Here is a 26,932-nt window from a genome sequence, read left to right on the forward strand (position 1 = left end):
GTTTATGACTCTTGGGCAGTGCTCCATTCATGATGTGATCCTTTCAGATGCTCTGCCAAGCTTTTACCACCACTTCTTTCAGTTTCTGTGTGTTTGCTGGGGTTTCAGATTTAAGTTTCCTTTTGAGCAATTGAAAAGTCACCAGATACTTCCGCCTTTTCTTTCTGATAAGCTTCTTGGGTAGGTTTGCTGTACATTTTGGGTTGTTGTCTTGCTGCATGATAAGCTTCCATCCAAGCTTATCCAAGTTTGGTGGCATTTCTCTGAATATTGGTCAATATGTTTCTGTGCACTTTAGCTGTCATTCTGTGGCTGAAATCAGTGGTTATAATAAAGATCATTGAATCAGTTCCAGATGTAGCCATACAGGCCCAAGCCATCAAACTGCCTCCACCATGCTTGACACTTTGGTGTTTGAATGTATTTAGCCTGGGCGTACGTAAACTTTTGCCTTCAACTGTATCCCATGCTCTCACACTTACAGCATTCCACGTATAAACGGAATAATCCATTTCTGATTTGAAAACACTAATTTGATTAGTATAACATAGTAAAAACATACAATTTGACACAACTGTTCCATACACAAGTGAACAATTGTCCTATAGAACATCATTCATGCCACCATACCAAGTAAATGTTTTAAATTTATGATTATAAAATGCTGTGGTACCTTTTAATTGAACAAAACAGAAAATGAAAGTACCTTATGCTCGCCACGGTCAAGGCCACTCCTGAATTTGCTCAGTGGTCTTTGGTAGTCTAAAAAAAACTCCCCTGCAAGTCCAGTCTATACTGTATATTGCTGACCAGCTGTTAGACTTTATCAATTCACAAACAAAGCCAACAACATATGAGCAGCTAGTTAACAATCTGAACAAACAGAAGAAAAAAAAAGCTTAATCACAGCTAACCAAACATGAGAAAATGACCCAGTTCACAAAAAGACTAATGAACAGAATTGCTGAAATTAGCAGGCAAGAGTAAGGTGTCTTTAAATTGGTTCTGTTGATTGCTTATTCAGACTTACTGTATTGCAGGTATCAATGGCAGTCAGGATAAGAACTTTCTGTTGAATCTTCATTAAAACATAGAATACGAATGAACATAAAGGTGAAGCACATAGTGCTATTTAGTTGAAGGATTCATCCAAAGGCATTCCTTTAGGAAATGTAATGAAAAGGAGTGCTATAAAATGCATGCATGCAAGATTACACCAACTTGCACCAAGTTCTAAAACCTAGAAGTAAATTGGTGGGTTACTTCAGAGGAAAAAACCTTTTTGTTTCAAATTGCACAGAGACTTAACTATATCAATGCTCAGCACTTAATTTCATTCCATATTAGGATTTTTTTAGCTTGTGTGCTATGTTCACTGACAGCTTGTGGCCATGCAGAGGCCCCATACAGCACTAACCTGCTAACAGTTGTCCAATTGATTTTTAAACTTCATAATCATCCATCCATCCATCCATTATCTAAAGCCACGTATCCTGATCAGGGTTGTGGGGCTTCAAAATCCTTTTTGAATAAATAAAAAATATTTAGGATATACTGGAATGTTTCAAATCCTGACTGGTGGTAATGTAGCGCAGTAGATTTTACTATAAACACAATTTAAACATTCTTTCATGCACAAATATGAATGCACCAAATAAATTAAGCATTCAAAGGTCATGGGGTTTTTAATTCTGTGAGTGAAAGCATGCATTTCTGCCATTGTGGCCCATCTGAATTTGGAACTGGAACAGAAACTGGAATGCTGTGTTCTTATGGCCTATGTTCCTGTGCATTTCTAAATGCACTCAGTGACATATTTTTGCACAGACATTATCAACTGTTCTTTTCAAGTAATGGAGACAGTATCCCTTTCCCTTCTGGAGTTAATTCATGCTGCAATTTTATCTCACTGGCATATTCACATTTTTACATTTAAGCAAATAAATGCAAATTTTTGGGAGAGTTCCTTAAAATGTGATTTCTATCCTTTTGCAGCAACTGGAAACTGCAACTCCAACATAACAGATAATCTGGGCGCACAAAAAAAGCAAGCATTCTGCATACCCATTTCCTGGTTTCCTTTTTAACTTGAATCAATAGTTAAATTTGTTTGCGCATCTCAACTTTCCTTTGAGAAGCAATTTGTCTTAATTTCTGTCAAATGCTGGGAGTTACTATAAACAGTGTAAAAGCAGTTCTGTCAGGCCCACAGGCAGTGTCTGAGTCAATGATTCACAAAACCAAGCGGTTACAGGACCGTAATTTATTTGGTACTGTTAAAGCTTCACTGTAAAATAAACATACTTGAAGGCAGTCTGCGAAATAATGTCAAAACAGGAAAAAAAAAAAAAAAAAAAAGAACAAAATGTTTCATAAGAATAACTACATCCTGTTGAGGCACAGCACTTGCTCTGACACTTGGCTAATTGGGGGTGCAACAGGTAACGACTCTCAATGTGTATGTTTCAAAAGGGCAATATCGTCCATTTGTTTTTGCACCAGAACATCACTGTTTATTTGAACGTCAACTATTTGAAGCGCGTTTCATTTCAATCCATATCGCACACACTGACACCTGGTGGACTAAAATGCATTATGTGAATATTGCTTTCCAAGACCATGTATTAAGAGTGAGCAGTTTTCTAAAAACTCTTCCCTTGATACAGTCAAAACAGGAAAATAAAGGTGTTTGGCTACATACAGAAGAACCACAATAAACTCTACTGTGTCCCAAATTGGATGAAAACTGAATAAAAATTTTCTCTGAGACTACTTTACACCATCTTGTGCTTTACATTTCCAAGCTGGATACTGCAAAAAAAGTCAAAAGGCTGATTTAACAAAAAAACTCAATGCATTAATTTGGAATGTGCTTTATTTATTTCACCAAGTAGGCAAAAACATGATTGTCTTTACAGCACTGAATTTTTTTAAGCCTGGCTCTGCCTGGACTTCTTACAGAAACACCTATAATTTAGTGGACGTTCTTGGTCAGTGCTAAATCAAACTTTACTCTGGTTTGACCGAATGATGTCCGAGAGCCATTTTGCTGGTTATCTTCGTTCTGCTTTTTGACTGGGACGTGATTTGCATCAGGGTTGTATCATGAGTAAAATGGTTCAGTTGCTCCATCATATGCACTTGCTGTTAATCTCAGTGCTCTCTTGAACAGGCCCTCAGTCCAGAGCTAGGCCCCCCTGCCTCGTCTGCAGGAGCCAGGATTGAGTCCATGGGCCCCGATTCCTGCTTAAACCCTGATCCGTCACTGACAGAATTATGGGAAACCTCGAAAATGGCCACAATGACCAAAGTGTTTAATAACACCCCCCTGCCCCTCCCCCCATGTCATCCAGGAAGGGACAATTCGGTACAAAAAACAACAATAACTACAAGCATAAAAATAATTAATATGTTGAAAACAAGCATGCATACAGCTGATAAAAATGCTGGAGCAAAATCCGTTGTTTTGGCCTGAGCACCCCCCCCCCCCACCCTCCTCCCCACTTGTAACTGTAGAATAGGGACAGAACTTCAACAGGAACAAGGACAGTAGAAGACTGCCAGCATAGAGAGAAGACGCAGAGCTCTTGCCATAAGACACTGCTGGGGCTGGCCCCCTTAAGAAAATAAGAAACAGTTCTGGGAAGGGACATACTTCACTACCGGGAGATCCCATTATGTTACAATATATTAAATGTATTAAGGTGTGCTGCAGGAGCATGGCAGGGATAAGTCTTCATGGCCTGATGATATATACGGGTTCATGGATGCACTTGAACTGCTCCCTACCCAACGAGCCCCCCCAAACAACATGTACTTTCATAGCTCCTGGGGGTGAAAGGTCAAAGGGCAGAGGAATAAAAGGGCATCAGCTTCAGAAAGAACACACATCCCATAACTGTAACTGTTAGAAGAGCATGCAAGTGATCTGCAGCAACTCTGAGGCAGCTAAAATCCTATTTAGCGGCCTGAGAAAACTCCTAAACACAAATACTCTACCGAGAGGACACTGGGTCCCGTGGGAGTTGCTCTGGGCTCCGTTATGGTACTGCATGCACCTCCACTGCTGTGCATTTCCTATTGGGCAAATGCTTCTGGCCACTTTTTGGCAAATAAGGCACTATAGAATGCTACAAAGGCATATTACGGGTACAGCGATAAAGGAATTTGTGCTATAGTATAGCAGGGGAGGGGCAGTGCTGGGGCATGTATTTGAGTACTGTACGTGGGGGTTCTGTTTTAAGCAAAGCCTAAAGCCCCTCTGTCTTTTTTTTGTCTATTTGCCATAGAACTTCTTGTTGAGCAGGAAGATGAGCAGGTTGACGTTGATGGTGGCTCTGTCGAAGAGCTTCATCACCGCCACACCCTCGTACTGTAGCTGCAGGAGGTCCTAGAAGGCAAAGAGAACAGAGGGCATCAAGCCAAGTACACCCACAGCATGAATACGGTCACGGGACATGTACACCCACAGCATAAATACACTTACAGGACACGTACACTCATAGTTTAAATTCACTCTCAGTATACATAGATCCACGCTATAAATGCACTCATATTATACATATGATTACAGCTGAAACAATGCAAACTGCATGAAGAAAAAGGCCAAACTGTCAATTCATTTAAAAAAATTGTCTCACTCATTACTCAGTGCATCACAAACAGAGTCTGTATCCATTCTCACTTAGGGGAGCTGGGGGAGGAGCCATGTACTGGACATGGGATGGGGCAGTTTAGACAAGTCAAAACACGGGGTGCTGTACCTGGTACTCCAACATTAGCGTCTCCAAATGTACTCCCATGAACTTGGCCTTCACGTCGAACACCCCCACCACCTCTGATGGGGAGATCTCAAAGATCACGTTCTTAAATCTGCAAGGAAATGGAGGAGACACGATGCTTTCATTCACCGGGACAGCAAGAAATTCCAGGCAACGGAAAAAAAACAATTCATATTTGATAAGAGCTGAATCTATGCCTATGTGTTCAGATTTAATTGGTGTGTAACCTGGTTGAGAGTGGGTTTGTGTGAATGCTGTATTTATGAGGTGGTGTAGATAATATCTGTCCATGTTGGTGTAATAAAAGCAAAGTAGTGCACACAGTGCCTTTGGGTAAAGGGATAGTATCAGTGTTAATGGGTGAAGACCATAGTTGCAGTAACAGTGTGAGTGAGCTACGTGAGCCTATGCAGACTGTGTAGTTCCAGAATGTGTGAGGCGATACAGATGGTATATGGTTAAACAGACGGGGTATGCAGTGTAGTATGAAATGAAGACAGTGCTGTATTCTCAGTTTGTGTCGCTGTGTTACTGCTGCGTGCTGAAGCAGATGGTAGTTTATGTTTGCACAGGTGTGGCATCGATGTAGCAAGAACAAGCTGCTTGTGTCAGCATGATGACATCACTCCGTTTGACGATACGGGTGTGGACGAGGTTCTGACAGCAGAGCAAGCACGTACTGGTTAGTCTGCAGGTCCTCGATCTCGATCAGGACTCCCTTCTCGTGAAGCCGAGCGGCTGTGTACTTCTGGGATACCTGCTTGCTCTTCTTGGCCTTGGCGTCGCCAGGCTTCTTGGACACCCTGGAGAAGAGACTGAGCTCGGTGAAAAGGAACAGACGGGGCTGATCCCTGCTGATCTCCCGCTCTAAACCCCCTCAGAGGCGGGCTGTCAGTAGGCCAGGACTTGCACTCACTTGCCCTTGCTGGCGAGGTTGTCCATGCACGTTTTGATATACTGGTTGTAGTAGTCGATCTGCACGTTGTAGAAACTTGTCTTGGAGTTGAGGGCGGCGTTAGTCTGCTGCAGCCTCACCAGCTCCGCCTTCCTCCGCTGCCGATACCGCCGCTGGTTCCTGATGTCCTACACGCACGTACACACACACACACATACATATGCACACACACGCACGCACACGCACACACACACACACACACACACACACAAACACACGCACACACACACGCATGCACACACATGCATGCACATGCAAACACGCACACACACACAGAGGGAGAGGCAGTTAATTACAGTCTTCAGTGACAGGGAAGAAATATGATTGCAGTTCAAAGAGAAAAATAAATAGCTGGTTAAGAAGTGAAATACAGTATAAATGACACATCGTAAGAGCCATTGGACACAATAATCACACCATGGTGACTGTGTGCTGTTTGGCAGTCGTGGCTCTGTCAAAGGGAGTTAATAATTCAGAGAGAGTAAAGGCTAAAGAGTTCAGAAGAGGAATTGTGTTGTTTGGAGAGAGCAGAGGGAGTTTGGAGACTCTGGCCTCTGCTTCTGTGGAGCAGGCTAATTCTGCTGCCTGTTTCTACAAGACCCAGGACTTGGTGAAGCCAGCAGGCAGGAGCGGGCAAATCGAACTCCAAACAACACCTGCAAAAACCTGCCCCCCCCGTCAGGACAAAGGCTCCTTCACTAAACGAGGGGCCTAAGATAAGGACGCCCACCCTCACCTTGGCATACCCCTGCCTGCCCAATTACCCTCGGGAATTTTTCAAATAGTTTCCCAGACCCCGATAGAACATCAACAGCAACACCATAATTCCCTTCACTGCCAACTGAGCTTCAGCTAAGCTAACAACTGTGGGCTCACTCAAGGCGTTCATAATGTCCATCCATTGTCATGCCTATCCATTAATAGCGACATAGCTCAGGAGGTAAGACCGATTGTCTGGCAGTCGGAGGGTTGCCGGTTCAAACCCCGCCCTGGGCATGTCGAAGTGTCCTTGAGCAAGACACCTAACCCCTAACTCCTAACTGCTCTGGCAAATGAGAGGCATCAATTGTAAAGCGCTTTGGATAAAAGCGCTATATAAATGCAGTCCATTTACCATTTACCATTAAAAAAAACACATTTATAAACATACTGTTCTTAAAGAGGCATGCACAGCTAGACCGCCGTTTTTAAAAATGGAATGCCCAGAGCTTTGATATCAGGGATGGAGAATCAAAACCATACATGCATTAATAACATTACATTACAGGCATTCAGCAGATGCTCTTATCCAGAGTAACATACACAACTTTTTACATTGCATCCATTTATACAGCCTGATATATACTGAAGCAATGCAGGTTAAGTACTTTGCTCAAGGGTAGAACAGCAGTGCCCCATCCAGGAATCAAACCTGTAACCTTTAGGTTAAGCCTTTAGGTTAAGCCAGCTCCTCACCCGTTATACTACACTGCCGCCGAAATTCAAACCACTATGGAGTGTCAAAATGCTTAGTGTTGTTGCTCATGCTACAATACTAATGTCATACTGAGAAACGCTATACTTAATCTCCAGAGACAGAAAGGCTCAGAGATCACGCTCCGATGACCTCGGGCCTCCCGCGCGCCGTTACCTTGGCGATGTCGTTGATGAGGTCCTGGTAGCGGTTCTCGGGGTGGACCTTGCCCAGCTCGGCCAGGCGCTGCAGGCTGCTCTTGATCTTGTCCTTCTTGCCCTGGAGGGTGAGGCTGTCGTCCACCACCGGCTTGGCCTGCTTCATCTTCTCCGGAGTCTTGGCGTCGCGGATGGCCCGCCGCTGCATGGCCCGCTGGTACTCCGCCTCCTGCGCGGGGGGAGGAGCGGGTGGAGACGCGGCGTGAGAGGCGGGGACACGCGCCTCTCCGCACCCGCGGGATTTGGGACGTTCGACGCGGCGCTCACCTGCTCCGGCGCAGCGGCGGTCTCCAGGATCTCGGTGAGCGTGTCTCCCGGCTGGAACCGGATGACGTCGACGATGAGCCGCTTGGTGCTGCCGCGAGAGAGAGGTGGGCGGAGCTTTGGTTATGTTACGCGGCTACTCGTGCCCACTCATTCCCACCCACAGGCACTTCCATTCAGCGTGCCGCGCGTTGCTATGGCAAACAGAGCAGCGCACTCACATTTTCTGTGAGCGCTGAGCGACTCCTCCACTCTGTGACATTATGTCTGAGCGTTTCCTTTATAATGTAGTCACTGTTAGTGCTAACAGACACATTTTATCAAATGTAGGCATCTAGCATAGCCAAGCATTTGCTGAGAGTGAATAATGATATGATGATATAAACAGCTACAGACAGTCACACTGAATAGGCTTACTGGTGGCTGCACAGAGTGAAAAAAGTTAAATTTGCCTCAGCTGTTGTTTATGCCTGCATGATTATACCCTGCTCTGTAAGCTTGCATTAAAGCAATATCTGGTGGGTCAAGTTAACAGCCCCTGAAAGATAAAGGTTTGAAGCTCTGAGGATAAATTATAATAAATCTCAGAAGAGAAATACTCTCCTCTCAGGACTGTTCATGTCCCCGTTTTGGAAAGAGAAATAGTTCTATTATGGAAACGTGGAACAAATGTCCTTACTTCAACAGAAGAGTCTTGGCATCCACCTCTGTATTAGCTTCACCAGGAACGTCAAACTTGTTGGTGAGGGTGAGGGACACCTCCGTTTTGCCCATCATCTCCTTATTGGGGTCCCCAGCTGGCAGCGGGTCCTCACCTGTTTGGGGATGGCCACAGCTTCAGTGTCATGGAAATAAGTAGCACTCTGACCAGGTAGTTATGTGTTTCACTACATATCCCAGCATCCACCGCTGCAGTGCTCACCAATGAGAGACTCGATGGTGGGCACCTCTCCGAGGTCCTCCAGTAGCTCGTGGATGGGGTCATTGTGCTCAGGGGCGATGGCGTCCTGGTGGTCCAGCAGGAGCTGTAAGGGTGGGTGGAACAACGAGTTAAAATTACACAAGTGGACAGACAGCAAAACATACAACACTTAACACAAATGCTTGGATATTATATGCATCTCAGACATTATTATACTTGTTGACTGCACGTGAGTTTCAGACTGTATGTGTTTCAGAGACTGACCGTGCATACTTCAGGTGCATTTTTAAGATACTGACTGTGGGAGTGCTTCGATGACCACAGGCATTTTAGATGCTGAGCATGTGTATGTGTGTGTGTGTGTGTGTGTGTGTACATATTATACTGACCGTGTGAGTGTTGATGATCTCCCCGATGGAGATGTAGATGATAGGCTTGGAGACAGTCACCAGGTCAGAATACTGGTCCACATTAAACTTCTCCTCTAGGGAGGGGACGTCACAGGCTGCCAGCAGGAAGCGCCTGGGGAGGAGGCCAAGTTATTTAGGGCAGGAAGCAGACATACAGAGAGAAACAGGAAGATATAGTACAAGAGACATGCAAAGAGAGACAAACATACCAAGAGACAGACAGCAAGAAAAAGAAGAACTTTGAGTGGGTACAAATCCTGAAATGCTGATGTCACTCAGTATTTTCAGTGTCAAATTCCGTGTCAAGACAAAATAGTGAACAGAAAACAAACAAGACCTCTTATTTTTGTTAGCTTTTCGTTGTTGCTCATGCTACAGTAATCTCATGATGAAAAACTAGTATGTATTCTCCAGTGAATTAGACAGTCCCAGAGATCAGTTCAGTGTTACAGTACCAGCAGCCGAGTTTCTGGAGAGCTGCCACAGGGACAGTGACAGACACACACAAGAACCCGGCTCACGCCATAAATACAACGGATCCAAGATAAATCGGTTTATTTTATATTTATTAGCATAACGTACAATATTTTATATGACTTTCGTTTCAGTTTCTAAGTCAGTATTATACATTCTTCAAATATGTGAAGTATTTTTAAACCAAATCATTAGTCAGAATAATTTTATTCTTGTGATATCATGTTTCTTCTGCTGGGTGTGTCGTGCATTTGGCAAGACAGCAGTGTGTTTGTCTATATATGTGTGTGTTTGCATATGTATGTTTGCACATGTCATTGGGATTGCGCTCTAGTGTAAACATCCCTACCTGAACTTCTGGTAGGAGCTGCTGAGGTACTCGTTAATGGGGTTCAGGTGGGCGTTGTCCCCCAGGAACATCTTGTTGGAGGCTGCGTGCTGCAGCATTTTGGCGATGGAGCCCAGATTCCGCCGCTGGTCAGTGGTCAGCTGACCCCCTGCTGACAGATCGATGATGTCGAAGGCGTCGGGCGCTACGATGGCAGGGTTCATGTAGCGGTAATAGAGCAGGTTCCCCACAATCTGAAAACACACAGGCAGCTATTGACATCCGCTCACCCCAATACAGCTTGCCAGAAACAAGACAATGAAGTGAGTTCTGGTCTGAGTGTTACAACAGAGCTTAAGGAATGCAGAATATACAGTCTCATATATGGAGGTGATGTGCATTTGAGCTACCCAGAATGCACTGGATAGACAGTGTCAAAGTATGGAAGTTGCTGTCTGGTGGGCAGGGGTGCGGAGTGCGTGTGGATGGAGGTGCAGAGGAAACGCAGGAGAGAGAGAGGTGCAGCTCACCTTTCATGAGCTGGAAGCCTGGAGCGAACGTCCCCACAGGAGGGGAGGGAGGCAAAGGCGGGAGCAGAGAGGACAGCTGGAGCCCAGGAGAAAGAGGCAGGTGGAGAGACAGAGGGCAAACCACATTCAGTACAGAGAAGTGAGACAGCCAAGGCCACCCGGGAAGCAGAGTGCAGGCAGGAGGCCCAGCTGACACAAAACGTTCTCACAACGTTACTGGAAAGTTCTGTCAATCTAATAACATTGCCATTACATGGCAGCAACATTGTGAGAATGTTTTCTGTCAGCTGGGAGGGCAGTGAGAGTGCTGAGGCCTGCCCCCTGCTGGTCACAGGGGGCACAGCCAAGCAAGGGAGAAAGGCTGCGAGGAAGATCTGCGTGGTGCTGTTCAGGGCAGCCAGGAAGTCACACCACATGTGCAGGATGTGGGGACACTAGAGCTACAGCTAGCAGTGTTAAACACTCAGATTCTGCAGCAGCGGCCAAAGTTCAAACCCGCATTGGAGACTTTGCTCTGAAGATATCGATCAGGTTGTTGCCACTGCAGTACTATGACAGCAGTACCAGCCACAGCTACCAGAATGTCTGCTATGGCAATGCTGGAACGTATGTGGTGAGGTGGCCATCTGGTCCTCCACCCAGGAGGATGAGGCCAATCAGAGGGAGCGCTCTAGGGTGCAGGATAGGCGTGGAGCCGGTCACAAACCTTCAGGAGCTCGTCCTCGGTGGCATCAGGGAATTTCTCGTGCAGGGTGTCCTTTAGGACCTTGGCAATGAAGCGCATCCCATATCTGGAACATAGCCGGGTTCAATACACATGAGATCGGAAGACTATAGCACATATTTAACCTAAGATATTCACATATATTTATAAATCTCAATAAATGTAATTTATGCTGTGTAAATAATAATAATAATAAGAAGAAGAATTTGTCCTGACTCCGTTTGCATTTGTGAAACAGAAAAAAATACTAATGTGCAAGTCGTAGTTAGGGACAAGTGCAGATCGAATCCTCCTTATAAACTGAAACCGAATGAATCCGATTGGTCAGCGAGTCCAATTTAGCCATTATGATGTGTTATTTTTCAGTTCCTCTCGACAGCACTGACAGCGCCACTCACGGGATTTTGTCCACAGACACGGTGATGGCGGACATGAACTTGTCGGTGACGCCCCTCATGTGCTTGATGGACGCCTCCAGTCGGGTGCGGACCTCCTCGTGACTCATGGCCTGCTCTGGGGTCACGTCGTACGGAAGCTTACTGACCAAACAGAGACAGAGGTGCGGTAAGAGGAAGAACTCACCCTCGCACCTGCACCTGTAGTGCAGCCACACTTTAAAATACAGGGCTAAACCCAATCAGTGGTCCCTTTAAACACGACCGGCCTTACCTGGCCTCACCGGTCTGGGTCTCCATCTGGTTGACCCAGCTTTTGTAGATGTCCACTGGGTCGGTCTTGATGCTCAGTGTCTTGTCGTCCATGATCTCCTTGACCACTGGGGCCAGGATCTGCCTGAGGGCGTTCTGGCCCCGAGCCCCCCTGTTGAAGCTCACCACCATTTTTATGACAGTGGGGTTTCCAGTGACAATCTCCTGGATCTGATCCACTTTAGACCTGAACACAAAGGAGTCACCGTTACAAAAACACCCATACTGATCTGTTGCTAGCTTATTCAAAACACAATAATAGACAGGCTCATATTTTAACAAAATATTGATTTGCTATAAAAAAAACAGTTAGGTTACATTAACTTAAAAAAAAAAACTTTTGAACAAGTCTATCAGACCTACACTCAGACCTTCTCATGTTTCAGTTATTGAACTATTTATGTTAATATTTGAAAGTTTAATTAAAAATGGTTAAATAGTTGAATAGGCTAAATGTAGTCTTTTTTCTTAGAAGGACACAATGTGATAGTGTCCATCCATTCTCATGTGCAAAATGTTTTTTTTTTTTTCCAAATTGTAAATGATCAATTATCAAATGGTAAATGGACTGCAATTATATAGCGCTTTTATCCAAAGCACTTTACAATTGATGCCTCTCATTCGCCAGAGCAGTTAGGGGTTAGGTGTCTTGCTCAAGGACACTTCGACACGCCCAGGGCGGGGTTTGAACCAGCAACCCTCCGACTGCCAGACAATCGGTCTTACCTCCTGAGCTATGTCGCCCCTAATTATCAAGTAGAGTTACATCACAGTTGCTGATATGCTAATTAAATGAATGCGCACACATAAGCTATTCTCAGCGTAGCGAGAACTTCCTGTTTTCTTACTTGATTTCCTCCTGCAGGGCTGTCTTGAAGAGCTTAAGCAGAAGGTACTCTTCACGCTGGTTGGAGGCGTAGTTGTACAGAGTGAAAATGACAGAGTCCATGAACTTGGTGGACTTGTTCTGGGGCATCTGAAAGATCAGCTTGGCCAAGTAGGTTGGATTAGTCTGAAAAGAAGCAGGAAGCACCACATTTAAATTAATGATCAAAACGCAACAGTTGGAACAGGAAGGACAATGAAATACCAATGAAATATCATCCATAGATGCCTCTACTCTTTCTAACTGCAATGCAATTTGGCCTTAAGCATGTTTTTCCATAGTACTTTAATTAAAAAGCTCATAATATTTTGTTAAAACCAATAAACAAACAAAAAAAACACACAGCTTCAATTCAAAGCTCAATATTACAATATTCAGCCCAATATTACAGACAAAGGGCACGTTAGTTGTATCCCAGGGGTCTGTAATGTGTGGACCATTGGAGAGGATTACCTGCAACAGGTAGAAGAGGTACTGATAGGCCTCCAGCTTGTCTCTCTTCTCCTTGCTCAGGGCCTTTAGACCTCCTTTGTGCTTGTTCATCATCATCAGGTTGGAGAGCTGGCCCTTGTTCTTCTTGGTCAGCTTCTTGCTGTGGGAGACCACCTCCTGCAGCGTGATCTTGTTCTTGACCAGGAGGCCGATCTTGATGTCCATGAGGTTGAGGTCGTTCTCCAGCTGCTGGTTGGAGCGGATGTTGGTGATCACCTCCTCCCGCAGCTTCATCAGGTCCAGCTCCTCCTGGAAGTCCTGGTCACTGTGGTCCAGCAGGTGGACGAACTTCCGCACCACCGCCATCGGGGGGTCGTCCGCGTTGACTGCGGAGAGGGGAAAAGGAAAAAACACGGAGGTGAATGAGAGGACGGAGGTGGTGCCTAAGGTTTAAGAGGAAGGAGGTCATAAGGTTTAAGAGGAGATACAGTGGAAGCCAATGAATGAATTTTTTGAAATGGAGTTAATTTCTTCCTTGTCAGCAAAGTCTTTATTTTGTCATTTTTGCAAGAGAGGCAAGAAGGCATCAGTTTAAGGGCCAAACTCACTGAGAGTCTTGTAGTCATCCCTGGCCTTGTTGGCTCTGATGAAGGCCTGGATTTTCACAATATCCTTTATCTGGAAAAAGCAAACAGCAGTTACCATATTAGTCTACTAACTGTCAGTCAGTATCACAAGCTGACTGGACACTTGACAGAATCTGACTCAGGCATCTAAGTGTAAAAACAAACAATATAATAGAAAAGCAAGTCCTTAAGACATTTTTTGTAGGAATACTAAGACAAGCATGACTAATAATTTTGCTTTAGTCTTTTGAAAATGTATTTTGATATTATTTAGGGCTATATGAGGCCAATGGTAAGTAGGCAACCTTTTTCTGTCAGTTTATTGTCTTGTAAACAATTTCCACTGGAAATCTGTGGTTTGGTACTATTTATCATATAAAGCATTGGTTAAAGAAACACTTACATGGTCTCTGAAGTATTTGAGGCGGTCTCTGTACTTTTTGCGGGCCTGGTGCATCCTCACCATTGCTTGAATCTTAAAAAAAAAAAAAAAAAAAATCAGATAAAACCCAAAATCCAAGTTTATTACACAGCACAGTGTGTACTTATATGTAGAGGAAATAACACCTCACCAATGACATATATAGTCATAAGCTTATTACACTTATTTGGAATGGAATTTAAGCAATGTCTTAGCCTGGATTGATAATAGGGCATGGGTAATATATACTAATTTCTGTAGTATGAAGCACCAGCCCATGGGGGGGAAGGGGGGGGGGGGGGGAGCGAGCATTACCTTGACAGCATCCTCACTGTGATCGTTCAGGTACTGCTTTCGGTCTTTGAAGTTCTTCCTCTGCTTGAAGCCTCTCCAGTGGGCCTACGGGCCACAGAGGACAAAGAGCCAGTCAAACACTGCGTGGCGAGTGCGGCCAGTTTGCGGTTGTAACTGCTCTTATCTGGCATGGCGTTGAAGAAACAACATTACAACGTGTCATTCAAAGTAGCGCTGTAGTTTACATACGGAAACAAAGGCTTGTTTGCTATCGGCCATGGGCATGGCCCTGGCCCTACTCCAAATGGGATAATGTCACTGTGCCAATCTAGACTGCAGTGGAGTTACAGCCTATTATACATTTACATTTAGGCAATTAGCAGATGCTCTTTGTCCAGAGTGGATTACATACAGTACGTACACACTTACAGTATAGGTATAGGCAACAGTTCTGATGCTAAGACATTAGACCAGCACGGCATTAGGCATTAGATGAGCAGGCACAGTTTAAACAGGTGTGTTTACAGTTTGTAGCTGTCCTGATTATAGTGGGGAGCTCATTTGGGGCCAGGATAGAGATGTGATCCAGAGGAGAGCCCCTTTCGGGAGGGGAGACTAAGGTGACCAGTAGATGCAGCTTAGCAGGGATATAGAGGGTACAGGTTATACACAGAGACTGCAGGCTGCAGGACGGGTGGGATTACCTGTATAGAGGTAACGGCAGGCTCCTGCTCCTTCAGGAAGTTCATGCGGTTCTTTTGGTCACTCCTTACCAGGTAACCTCGGCAACGTGCCTGCAGCTTGGCAATCAAGCTCTCATTGGCCAGCCACAGCTGCTCCCGGTTATAGGCATTGGTCACTCCAGACACCACAGACTGGAATGAGAGAGAGAGAGAGAGAGAAAGAGAGTGAGAGACAGATCAAAGCAAATTTAACAAGGGAAAAAACATAATTGAGTAAGTTTAAAGTATATAGTCAAAAGTGAGGAGCTATCACTCACATCCCAGCCCCGCCCCACCCCGCCCCGCCCCACCCCCATCCCCTGCCCCTCCTCCAGTGGCCCACCTGGATGTCCTCCTTGTTGAGCTGGGTGTTGTTCGGGACGAAGGTCCCCGGCTCGTCCCAGGTGCCCTCCCCCGACTTCAGGTTGAAAAAGTAGTTATGTCCTCCCTTCACCCAGTGCTTCACCCAATCGCTGCCGTTGTCACCTGAGGGGCACAGAGTGGGACAGTGAGCGCGGACGGCCAGGTGACCTGCAGCTCCGGCCTCAGCGCTGGTGGGACCGCAGTCTTACCCTCCTCCTTCTTGCCGGCCTTGATCCTGGTCAGGTCCTCCTGGTAGGTGGGGGCGCACTCGGGCGTGACCCCGTACAGTCCGGCGCTCGGGTTGCGCAGGGCGCCCAGGGTCTGGGCCTGGTCCCCGCTGTCCACCGCCTCGTTGATGGCCAGGATAGCCTGAGAGACTGCAGGGGGGAAACAGACACGCGCTCAAACAGGAACTACCAGCCCAAACAAGGCACCGCTTCCTCCTCTCAGTCGTCACAGAGTCGCAAAATTATATAACAGTCTGCAAATAGACTGCTGGGCTTTTAACTCCTGCTCAACAATAACAGGCTGTCACGATGAAGCCTCAGTCTGAGAATCCCCTCACGCGTGAGAGAGAGGGATCGCTCTTACACTGCAGGGCCTCCTGGGTGTCCTTGTTGGAAGCGAGCACCGTGTCCTGGATCTCGTCCAACCACAGCACAGCAGAGGGATCCTGGGTCTCCTGGAGGAAGAGGAACACCTGGTCAGCACACCCAGAGATACTGCAGTAACAGTCTGCATTGTGGGACCAAGAGCTCCAGTGGAGCCAGAATACACGCACCAACCAGGCACTCAGCTCCTTACTGATAACACTGAAAGTTGTCTCCCTATTGTTAAAGCTGATGAACGTGAAGTAGAATGACCAAAAGACTGTGGCATTTCGATGTTCTGTCCTTTTCTGGACAGGTTAGGTTAGGATAGGTTCTGAATGTAATCGCTATGGAAACACATAGTAAAAGCCAACCAATCAGAACACAAATAGATTCCAGGCTTCACTACTCGTAATTATCCGCAGAAAACATCAATTACAAGAACAATTTAGCTATAACAGGAAGTAACAGAGTACAGCATCACACCAGGGTTCCACAAATGCTGGTTCACCCATCAGATTCACAAAAGAGCCATACAAATGACACATTCCAACACCAGCATATGTGTATTTTGCCAAATGACATAACAACAAACAGCCACCAGAGGGAACCCTCTTCCCCTTAATGCCTCCCAGAACTTTCTCCAATTACAATGTACAGCAACGTTGCCGCAGACTCATATTTCAAGTGTGTCACAAAGAATATTTTAGTATGAGAGCTGGTAGCAGTGAGTTGGATTTCTGCCATGGGATCTAGAGAAAAAATTCAGGGTAGGCGGGGCTACTGAAAGCACATAACGCCTCATGGCATACTGAACTGTAATTACTACTGACATTTCTGCTCCTGTCTCTCTATTAGCGTTGAGGGAAAAGTGAAAGTATACACCTATAAAAAAAGTGCGAACAGAGCAACAGACTTCAAGAAGTTCCAGCAGTGATGCTTGCAGTGACGCATATCTGTCACAAGGTGGTGCTCCACCACAGCCAGGACAACCGGGCTGCCAGCGGAGCTTGGTTTCCGGACTCAGCCGAGCCGAGAGTCGACTGGCCAAAAGCACAAGGCCCTAATTTTGCCTCTACCTCCCCTTTTCATCACATGCACTTCCAGAGACGAGACAGCCTCTCTACCCAGCAGGCTGTGTGCAGCACAGGCTCCTGCTGAATCATCTGATAAACAGACACCGTAGTTTTTGCGCATAGTGTGTTTACAGTAAACGAGGAGATAAGCTACTATCCGCTCTAAAATACAGCCTTGCACTTTCCAAGGAGGGGTGCGGGAGAAGAGCTGGGACATCTATGTTCAGGTGTGCATGGTAACGGCTTAGCGCGCTATGCAAATGCCTCAAGCTGAATTGGGGAAGTGAGAGAATGGGTGTGGTAAAATACACTTCCCTTATCCCCTCCCCCGTCTTAGTCTAATTTTAATGTGTAAATTGAGTTATCTCCTCCCACTCCCTCCACCCAAGAGAGAATGTGATCAAGGTTGCCAGGTTCGCAGTTTTCATGCCAAATTGAGCTACTTTTTAAGACTTGGTTGTGGGTAGAAAATGACTTGCCGCGGTAAGCGGGGGTTTTTTTGGGGCTATTATTTAGCAAATGCACTAGACCTGGCAACCCTGAACGTGATCCCAGATCTTCCAAGCTGGAGGTAGGAGCAGGAACTAAGGACACAAAGTGTCATGAGGGAGTTTTTACTACAGAGCTTCCACTACAAATCAATGCTGAAATGGTCAGTATAGCGCCCACAGCTGTGCGTGCTTTTTCTGTGAAGTGAGGGAGCAAGCGGAGGTCTAGCAGGAAGCATCCAGGCCAGAATCCAAGCTGAATCCCTTCAGAGGGCAGACGCGAGGCTCTCAATAAAAGCTCACTCACACAAGCGCAGGGACAGACCTCGTGTGGAATCTGACCGTTGTGAAATACCAGACAAATCACCACTTATGCACGCCGCACAAAACTGCGCTTCACATGCTCAAATAATGTGTGCACTGGGACATCCGATTCCTCCGCCTCTAAGAGTGCAATCACTCTCTCTCTCTCTCACTCTCTCTCTCTCTCTCTGTCTCACTCTCTCTCTCTCTCTGTCTCACTCTCTCTCTCGCTCTCTGTCTCACTCTCTCTCTCTCTCGTTCTCTGTCTCACTCTCTCTCTCTGTCTCTGTCTCACTCTCTCTCTATCTCTCTGTCTCTCTCTCTCTGTCTCACACTCTCTCTCTATCTCTATCTCTCTCTGTCTCACTCTCTCTCTCTCTCTCTCTCTCTCTCTCTCTCTCTCTCTCTCTCTCTCTCTATCTCTCTCAGTACTGTGCATATGTGGGCTGCAGTGCACCGAGGTTTCCTCTCAAAACTACTTCCTGTGTCAGAGCAGCCAGCCCACTGCAGTAGGGAAACAAAGTAGAACGCAGTGTTGGTATCAGGACAGCGCCCCCCACTGGGTCTACTCGTGCCATTCCGTCATCACGGGCCAATCACAAACCGTCACAACAGAGCCAGGACAAACAAACACCAGCCCTCAGAACAATTCATACCACTGGGCAGCTACCATTTTAACATTCTGCCTCTTTTTTTTTACCTTATAAGGAAGTGATTTAGATGCCTGGCTTGACAGTTCCTACCCTTGTGAACACGATTACCAGGGAAATGGCTTCCTTCCTTTTTTTGGGAATTCGGAAATCAATTTTGGCAAACAGCGAGCACCAAATTCCCTACATCACTGTTGCTAGAGATAGCGCAGATAATTGTGAACAGTAAACATTGGTTTTGGACGGACTTCGCTGGCGGGGGTAGGGCAGAAATATTTTTGCGAAAGGCCCGACATGAGAAGTGGATGACAGGATGTGCTGTGCCCTCTTTGCACACCGGACTAAGAGAAGGGAGAAAGCAAACACAAGAGTACACATCCAAGCACGGCAGCGAGACTCGATTCAGTAACCGGTCTTATAAACCCCCCCGTTTGAACACTCCTGGTCTAAATGTGGAAAGAGCAGCCCACAGCACCGCAACCTGGAACGTAAAGTGTCCGAATGAGAGATGAATGTCTGAATGTGAGCTGTTCCCCATCTCTCTAGTCTCTCCAGGGCGCCACCCTCGAGGGGACGGCCGCCACAGCTGTGGTGAAGTGTGACCCTCAGCTGCCCTTTAACCCGTGCTGCTCCTCCCGCAGAGCACCGCTTTCACGCAGACAGGGAAGGGGCCAGAGAAGCTGCACGCATGGCTCCCCCGAGTTTCGAAACGACAGAGGAAATGAAAAATGGGGCAAACCAGGTACCCAGGGGACGCTACGCGACCATATTTTTAGCATCGAGAGGCGCCATTTCACATCTCCGTGGTCTGAGGTCTCTCATTTATCAAGCAAATTCTATCGTGAGGGAGGGAGGGGAGGCAAAGCGAGAGAGAGAGAGAGCAGATGAGTGTTTTCCGTTTGCGAGAGTGTGATGTCATCGAGACGTGGTCATGCGGGTGTGTCACCACTGAATCACATGCTGCTCTACGCTGTCTGAGAGACCAGTAGGCTGATTCAAGCTCAGGCAGCCGGATAAGGCCTGGTTTAACCCACCTCTCCCGCTACCCACCAGCTGACTCACTTGCGGTGCCGGAAACCACTGCACTGCCGCAGAGGTCCTTAAAAAACAACAACCTCCACACTGTCAGCCTATCGAGCGTCGCTTCTACAAGTCCCCCAGGCACATCTTTTAACCATGTTAGGAGGCTTAACGTACAAAAATCTGTCTACAGGAAACAGTGGTACAGCAGCTGAAGTCCTGAAAGCTCGACCGAGGTTATGGAGGGTAGCAACGGTTGCCAAGCATTGATTGGAGGGCCAAGAAAATAAGGCGGAGCTTGGGATCAGCCAGTTCCCGATTGGTCCCTAACAGAGCTCGGGAGAGCGGGATTCGTACGTGAGCTTTCTCCCGCCGCGCCTCCAGCAGCTTGTCGTAGTAGTGCTGCGCCACGGGCGGGTTCACGTCCGTCAGCTTGGCCGCCGGGTGCTGCAGGGCCGCCAGCGTCTTCTGCACGTCCCCCTCGTCCAGGGCCTCGTTGATCTGCCCGATGGCCGCGATCCCTGAGGAGGACGAGGATGATGAGAACTCGCCAACACTTTCACAAGGTGAACGGCAATCAGATCTGTGTACTGCATATCTGCCACCGCCCCGTTCAGCGCTGTATTCAGAGAGATCATTTTGACAACACACTGAAGAACCACGAAGCAGGGAGAAGATCATAAATAGACTGTGTGAATGTGGAAATGACTCCCGCATCAAACAAACGACTTCCCCATTATACAATGATGCAAGTCAACATATTGATTAATAAGACCTTTTCCACTTAGTTCAGAATATGATTTGAGTTGCGTGATAAAGTCCGCTGAGAGAAGTCCTGAGCATTTGATTCGGAGTCATTCGTTTATTCAGACTCAGTCAGACTCACTCTCGTGCTCCTCCTGCACGGTGTTGTTGACCTGGTCCACGCAGGCCTGGATGTCGTTCCAGGTCAGGTACTTGCTGCCCTCCTCCCGCGCCGCGGCCTTCAGGCGCATGAGCTCGTCCATGTACCTGCGGGCACCGCCCAGTTAGAGGAATCTCAGCCCCTGATTGGTTAATCACCGTGTCCCCTGTAGTATATTAGGCATCAGCTAATACAACACTTCCTTCATCGTGTTCACTGGCAGTGTGCAGACCTGACCTCTTACATTCATTATACTCCTGTTTTCATTCAGTCTAGCCCTGGCACCGCGTTAGGCCTCCTGCCTCTTCCTCACCTCTGGGAATACTCATTCTCCACGTTGCTCAGGCCTGTCACGGGGCTAGCCAGCTGTCTCCAGACTGCCCCCCGGTCCCCTACGTCCAGCGCCCCGTTGATCAGGACCACCGACGACAGCATCTCCACGGCAACCAACAGCTCTGGGTGTGTCAGAGAGCCCTGTGCAGCCCACGAAAATGCAGCATGAGACAGTCACTCTCATGATGATGCAACAGACTGTAATGAACTGGGTGATACAAACAACTCCAGCAGATACTGACCAGACCACAGAGCTCTAAAGTACGGCCAACTGCAGCGCTACTATTTCCATTCCATTCATCCACTTAACGGATTCCTGCCCAAAGCAGTTTTTAAAGTCCCCATTTTTTGTACAAGGTTTCCATTAAGGCTCTTACATATAATATAGTATGATTAAGAACAGGTGGTGGGGCCAAGTCGACATTTTAATATAGTATCTTTTTATGCAATTACTGAAAAAAAACATACAGCAGCTGTAATTTCTCTGGGATTTGACCGCTTGCCCTTCTGGCTTCCTTAATTTACTTACTGTGACAGATGTGCATTCCACAGATCCATAACCAAATTCCCAGGAGCTAAAACAAGGCATTAATGGGCAAGTCTGCTACCATGTGTTAGCGTGTGACTAACTGACTGACTGACTGACTGAACTCTGTGACTGACTGACCTCAGTGCTCTGCTGCTGCAGGTTGTAGAGCTCCTGCTGGTACAGGTCTGCAGCGCTGGGGTAGACCTTGGGCAGCTGCGCGTCCGGGTTCATCAGCTCCTCCACCGTCTTCTCCGGCACCCCGGCCCTGATGGCCGCATTGATCCGCTCCACAGCCCGCAGCACTAGGCCACGAAGAGGGGAGGGGGAGACAAGCAGTGACAGAGGAACGTCAGTACAACGCCAACATTCAAGACCACCATCTGCTAGTATGGAATGCAATGCAGGCTTTACTGCAGAGGAAATGTAGCTGAAAAAGTACACTAAAAACAATCTTTGTTAGTCAGCACAAAGCATTAGGCCTTGTGGACAATGAATACAAGCGAATAGGCATGGATAAAAGCAGAAAGGTGTACTTTTCTGGTAGCTAGCCGCATCCTCATTGGCAAGGTCCACTCCAGTCTGCAGCTCTTCCTTTATCAGGGGCTCGCCAGGGGAATTCTGGGTAAAGAACACAGCAATATTACCAACATCTTCTGGAATACGTGTACAGAAAATAAGATCTCATCACAAACATGCCCGCGAGAGACAAAGGCCAACCTGTTCCTTGTTCTCCCGGTCGGCCATCAACTGTTTGAGGTACCAGCCCTTGTTCTGGGCCTGCAGTGATCGTAGGCCCAAAGCCTGGGAGCGGAGTGCGTCGTACAGCCTGTCCTCATCACTGCTGAGCAGGGCTTGCTCAGTTGAAGTCAGGGCGTTGGACACTGTCAGACAGAGAGAAAGCTCAGCGGAATTGTTCAATGGACCTTCACCAGGTAGGCACAAATCACGATTATTATTACAGAAGTCTAATGAAAGAGGCACTCACAGTTGACCTTGTTGATGTTGCCCTGGATCTCCGCCTGGGTGAGCAGTTCTTCATAAACATCTCTCTCTGCTTCGGAATTCTCCCCAATCTAAAACCAAAACAGAGGAGATGACTTTGGTATTAGCCATTAACAGGACTCCTAAAGGATGGTATCAGCATATGCAAGTACTTATTTCCATTAGCAAATAACATTTCACTGATGAAGGTGTTTCAGTTTGAGTTTGAGACCCCATGTCAAGGATCGCAAACTCAGACCCTAGAGGGCCATAGTATCTGCTGGTTTTCAGAGAGCTACAGCGCTTAGGCCCCTAATCTAAAGCCAGTGAATGGTTAAATTGCTTAAACATTGATCACATAACATATTTCAAAGGCTGAAAGAAAAAAAAAAAACACCTGCAGATATTGCGGCCCTCCTGGACTGAACATTGAAATCTCTGCATTATGGTCTCAAGCATACCTGTCATTTTTTCCAGTCTGCCACAAGAATGACCCTAATGGAAAAATACTGTATGCTTTATCGCAGTGTTACCCAACTCCTGGTTCTGCGGGCGGCAGTGTCTGCAGGTATTTGCACTATTACTTTACTCCCCCTTGATTCAGGAAGTAAGCGGATTAGTGAAATCAGCTGGTGCAGTACACGGTTGGAGCAAATACCTGCAGAGGCTGCGGCCCACAGGATCTGGGGTTGAGTAGCGCTGCTTTACTGCGTTAGCCGTGACCATTTTTAGGTCATACGTTTTCAGGGATGTGTGTAATTCTGTTGTATTTTAATTACCAACAATATTGGCCCATTGTAACTGCAGGCTAACCTGATTGCTGCAACTTCCCTCATTGATTAAATGGAGAGCAGACTGGAATTCATACAAAGCGGTACATTCTACTGACTGAAACCTTCCCTCTCAGAGCAATATTGTGCCCAATTATGTCACCCTGAAATACTCCCAGACAGAGCTGCCACTGGCACAGTCAGAGTTCAGTTCCATGGGGCATGTCACCTCACCAAGGACTACTGGCTTAGCAGGCACACACCATTTAAAACAGAGCCTCAATGGACAATATGGCGCCTGGCTAGCTAATATCCCAAGGCATCACCCGTGGGAGGGAAGCAGAGCCGCCTCGTACCCGTTTCCTGGAGTTGGCCACCTTCTCGGCCTTGGCTTGGGACAGGGTGTCCTGGTAGTGCTGGGCCGAGGTGTTGTCCAGGTTCACCAGCATGGCGTTGGGGTTGTGCATGGCCGCCAGGGTGCCCTCCGGGACTCCGTGGTCAATGGCGTCATTGATGGCGATCACCGCGGCGTGCACTGCAGGGTGACAGCGAATGAGGAATCACATTGCCGTGTGACACGTGCGTCAGCCCCCAGCTAAGACTGACGCCTCTGGTGTGATGGCCTACACAAGCCTGTTGCTAAGTGTCTTTTGTGGGCCTTCAGTAGGGCAATAGCGTCATTCTGTATGTGTCTTGTGTAGTGGCTCGTCTTTCGTTTAATTAAAGAGAAGCCTCGACATAATATAAAAGACTCCTCCACAGTATATAACGTGGAATCTCCGCCCCCCAGTGAATCAGACATTGGAACAAAGCCATTGACTCCTCCCCCTCAATTGAGCAGCACTCACGGGCAGCTTCATCCACTGACAGCTCATTAGCCAAGATCCCACCGATCTTGCTGAAGGCGGGCATCTGAATGCCGTACTTCTCCAGCTCGCTCTTCATGTTATTGATCTCCTCCTCTGTGAGGAAGCAGTAGATAAGAAGCGAGAGAGAAACATGCGAGTCGGAGAACAGAGCAGATAAAGGGAGGGAAGGAAAAAATTGGAGAGGTAGACAAGAGTGTGAAATCAATACAACACTTCATTTAAGTTGTTTAGCAGTACCATCTTCATCCAGGAAGAGATAGCTTTACATATTATCCTTTGGTGAAACTGGGTAACCACAGTGATTTATGTTAAGTACTTTGCTCAAGGCTAAAACAGCAAGGGCCCATCCAAGAACCAAACCAAAAAAAGTAGCTGCTGACAAGGCTGGATACAACACAAGACTGCAAAGTCTCAGGGCCATTTTTAACCACCGTATACATCTACTCTGTTTTTCTAGAATATTATATTTGTTCTCTCTACGTTTTGGCAGTGTAGTGTACACATGGCTCTGAGTCATGGCTTTTAAGTTTTTGTTTTTGTTTATGTTTTGTGTTTGGACAAGATGAGCCCAGGAATAATACTGTACACACCACACCCTATATGTATGGTATGTGTATACATGACTTGGGTATCTGACACATATTACACAGTAGCATGCATCTTTAGCCTCTGAAAAGTCCCACAGCAGGGAGGACCTGAAGTGGGGAGGTGGAGACAGGCTGTTCCCTGCTTCTGTGCGATAAACAGTTCCTCAGCCCTCAGCTTGGCAGCCAGCGCGGGCAGCCCAAATGACAGGAAACGCTCGCACAATCGCTAATGAGTTTCACATTGCCGGTACCAGCCCCGGCTCCCAGATCACCAGGAGCTTTTAACCCTTCGCGCTTTCCCGCCGCTGGCTCCGAGCTAACGGTCCGAGCCGCGCGCGGAGCCGCGCCCTCACACCCACCTGTGAAATCCACCTTGCCGTACAGGTCCTGGATCTGAGGGGCCAGTCCGAGCTTGAACAGGTACAGGCTGCGCAGAGAGAGAACGAGGGGGGGTTAAAACAGAAATCGGGGCCAGGAAATAACAGCCATTTCCAGTTATGTTCTGACGGGTGTGGCTTGGGGTTTGCAGCGGTAATGAGCCAGGGGAGGGTAGCTGAGAAATAACAGGCTGCTGCAGCGGCTCGGGATCCCGCTGAGTTTCACTGGAGCTTGACGCCGTTCCGAACGCCACTCCACCAATAAACATGTTTGTCCAGCTTCAGCGCTGAATTACTGCGCAAGTGTTCCTCCGGGGAGGGGCGCGAGGGCCATTAAAGTCAACAAAGGCTCAGTCAGAGAGGCCTGGAGCAGTCGGGCTCTCCCCCGCCCTGTCGTCCGAATCTCCCTCCCCTCCAATCCCGTTCTGTGACCCTTCGAGTCCACAGGCCAGATTTATGGCCTATTCTGACGTCTATTCTGCATCTACTGGGAACACACTGTTCAAGCTGGGTGTGTGCTGGCTTCTCACATCACTACACAAAGGTATTTAATGCTCATGCTATCATGTATATTTTTCACTTTTATATTAGAACTGACTGAACACATACAAAATCTATTTGAAATCAGGGCATTTGAGGGGATACTTTGTGAAATCTGTCACTGCGTGCCAATTCAGTTGAACAGTAGTTGAACACCACAAATCACTGGGTTAATACGGTGTGGTTGCATGAGTGGACAACATTGAATTAAACACAGGTACAATCTTTTAGAGTGAGGGTAATTTAGACACAGGTAGTGTATCTGCGAGTGTGATTATATACAGGTAGAGTACCTGAGAGTTTGATTAGATACAGGTAGAGTACCTGAGAGTTTGATTAGATACAGGTAGAGTACCTGAGTACTGTGATTAGATATAGGTAGAGTACCTGAGTACTGTGATTAGATATAGGTAGAGTACCTGAGAGCGTGGATACAGTAGATGCAGCGGGGCATGTTCTTCCTGTCATAGATGTCTGTCGTCTCAGGGTAGAAGATCTGAGAAAACAGAGGCAGAGAACAAGGGTCAGCGCTTTGATGAGGCTGAGCTGCGCTTTCTCTACTGTTATACGCCCAGGGTGCCGATAACGAACAAGCCTCAGCATGTCTCAGGTGTCTCCACATGCCTCCGATTACAGCTCATTCATACAAATCAGCAAGGGTATAATGACATCATCAGGGGTGTGGCAGCTCCTACACAGTGGTGCACACAGGACCGCATTACCCAAATGCACACCTGTGCCCAGTCTCCTGTGTGTTTTAACCTCCGCCCCTTCCACTCACCTTGGGCAACCCCTTCTCGGTCATAGCGTTCAGCCACTGGATCACATTGTCCGTGTGTCTGAAATGGAGTCCTGTGGCCTAAAGAAGGATAGACAGAAAAAGCATCAGGAGAATTGCTCCACCCTTCCCAGACACACTGCCTACACCCTCAATGGATGACCCTACACCAGCCCACTCACCCACCCTCCCAAGCTTGCTACTGCACGCTGTACCCCCACACCTTATAGCGCGTCTGCTCGCGGTCGTAGATCTTCTTGAGGGAGACGACGCGTGGGGCGAAGAAGTTGCCCAGCTTGGCCAGGTAGACTCCATTCCGAAGCCCCTCCTCCAGCTCTGTGGTGGGAGGCAACTCCTCGTTAAGACATGCCTCCATCCACCTGAAGTGAGGAGAGAATGGAAGAAGAGCGTCAACAGAGGGGCTGTGCAGTGGACAGAGTATGGCACCAGCGCCATCATCAAACAACCAGAAGTTCTCCTCTACCCCTTTTAAGTACATTCAAGACCTAAACATTACAGTCACAAATTTAAAGGAACAATCTTCCCTGAGTACTCCATCAAACTAACATGTTGAAAAACAATTTAGTAATTCACCTAAATGAAGCATGGAGGAATGCATGGAACTGC

The 26,932-nt window shown here is 47.1% G+C and overlaps 1 protein-coding gene across 1 annotated transcript in view; it reads right to left on the reverse strand.

The window, feature by feature from the left end:
* Positions 1–2,857: 2,857 nt before the first annotated feature.
* iqgap1 (IQ motif containing GTPase activating protein 1) overlaps positions 2,858–26,932 on the reverse strand; it is a 38,672-nt gene continuing 14,597 nt past the window's right edge. The window contains exons 3-37 of the mRNA XM_064336675.1: positions 26,529–26,685; positions 26,309–26,386; positions 25,947–26,023; positions 24,970–25,037; positions 24,003–24,116; positions 23,511–23,689; positions 22,389–22,476; positions 22,121–22,284; positions 21,937–22,021; positions 21,542–21,705; positions 20,855–21,015; positions 20,524–20,648; positions 19,995–20,158; positions 16,102–16,192; positions 15,720–15,887; positions 15,491–15,633; positions 15,130–15,300; positions 14,447–14,530; positions 14,114–14,185; positions 13,693–13,762; positions 13,106–13,470; positions 12,615–12,778; positions 11,729–11,953; positions 11,458–11,598; positions 11,042–11,126; positions 9,827–10,059; positions 8,983–9,115; positions 8,594–8,696; positions 8,351–8,486; positions 7,675–7,762; positions 7,367–7,576; positions 5,698–5,864; positions 5,462–5,584; positions 4,764–4,872; positions 2,858–4,390 (exon numbers count right to left, since the gene is read on the reverse strand). Coding sequence (XP_064192745.1) covers positions 4,277–4,390; positions 4,764–4,872; positions 5,462–5,584; positions 5,698–5,864; positions 7,367–7,576; positions 7,675–7,762; positions 8,351–8,486; positions 8,594–8,696; positions 8,983–9,115; positions 9,827–10,059; positions 11,042–11,126; positions 11,458–11,598; positions 11,729–11,953; positions 12,615–12,778; positions 13,106–13,470; positions 13,693–13,762; positions 14,114–14,185; positions 14,447–14,530; positions 15,130–15,300; positions 15,491–15,633; positions 15,720–15,887; positions 16,102–16,192; positions 19,995–20,158; positions 20,524–20,648; positions 20,855–21,015; positions 21,542–21,705; positions 21,937–22,021; positions 22,121–22,284; positions 22,389–22,476; positions 23,511–23,689; positions 24,003–24,116; positions 24,970–25,037; positions 25,947–26,023; positions 26,309–26,386; positions 26,529–26,685 — 4,819 coding nt within the window. The 3' untranslated portion in view covers positions 2,858–4,276. The remainder of the gene's footprint in view (positions 4,391–4,763; positions 4,873–5,461; positions 5,585–5,697; positions 5,865–7,366; positions 7,577–7,674; positions 7,763–8,350; positions 8,487–8,593; positions 8,697–8,982; positions 9,116–9,826; positions 10,060–11,041; positions 11,127–11,457; positions 11,599–11,728; positions 11,954–12,614; positions 12,779–13,105; positions 13,471–13,692; positions 13,763–14,113; positions 14,186–14,446; positions 14,531–15,129; positions 15,301–15,490; positions 15,634–15,719; positions 15,888–16,101; positions 16,193–19,994; positions 20,159–20,523; positions 20,649–20,854; positions 21,016–21,541; positions 21,706–21,936; positions 22,022–22,120; positions 22,285–22,388; positions 22,477–23,510; positions 23,690–24,002; positions 24,117–24,969; positions 25,038–25,946; positions 26,024–26,308; positions 26,387–26,528; positions 26,686–26,932) is intronic.

Source organism: Anguilla rostrata, chromosome 5 (genome assembly GCF_018555375.3).
Source record: "Anguilla rostrata isolate EN2019 chromosome 5, ASM1855537v3, whole genome shotgun sequence".
NCBI lineage: Eukaryota > Metazoa > Chordata > Actinopteri > Anguilliformes > Anguillidae > Anguilla > Anguilla rostrata.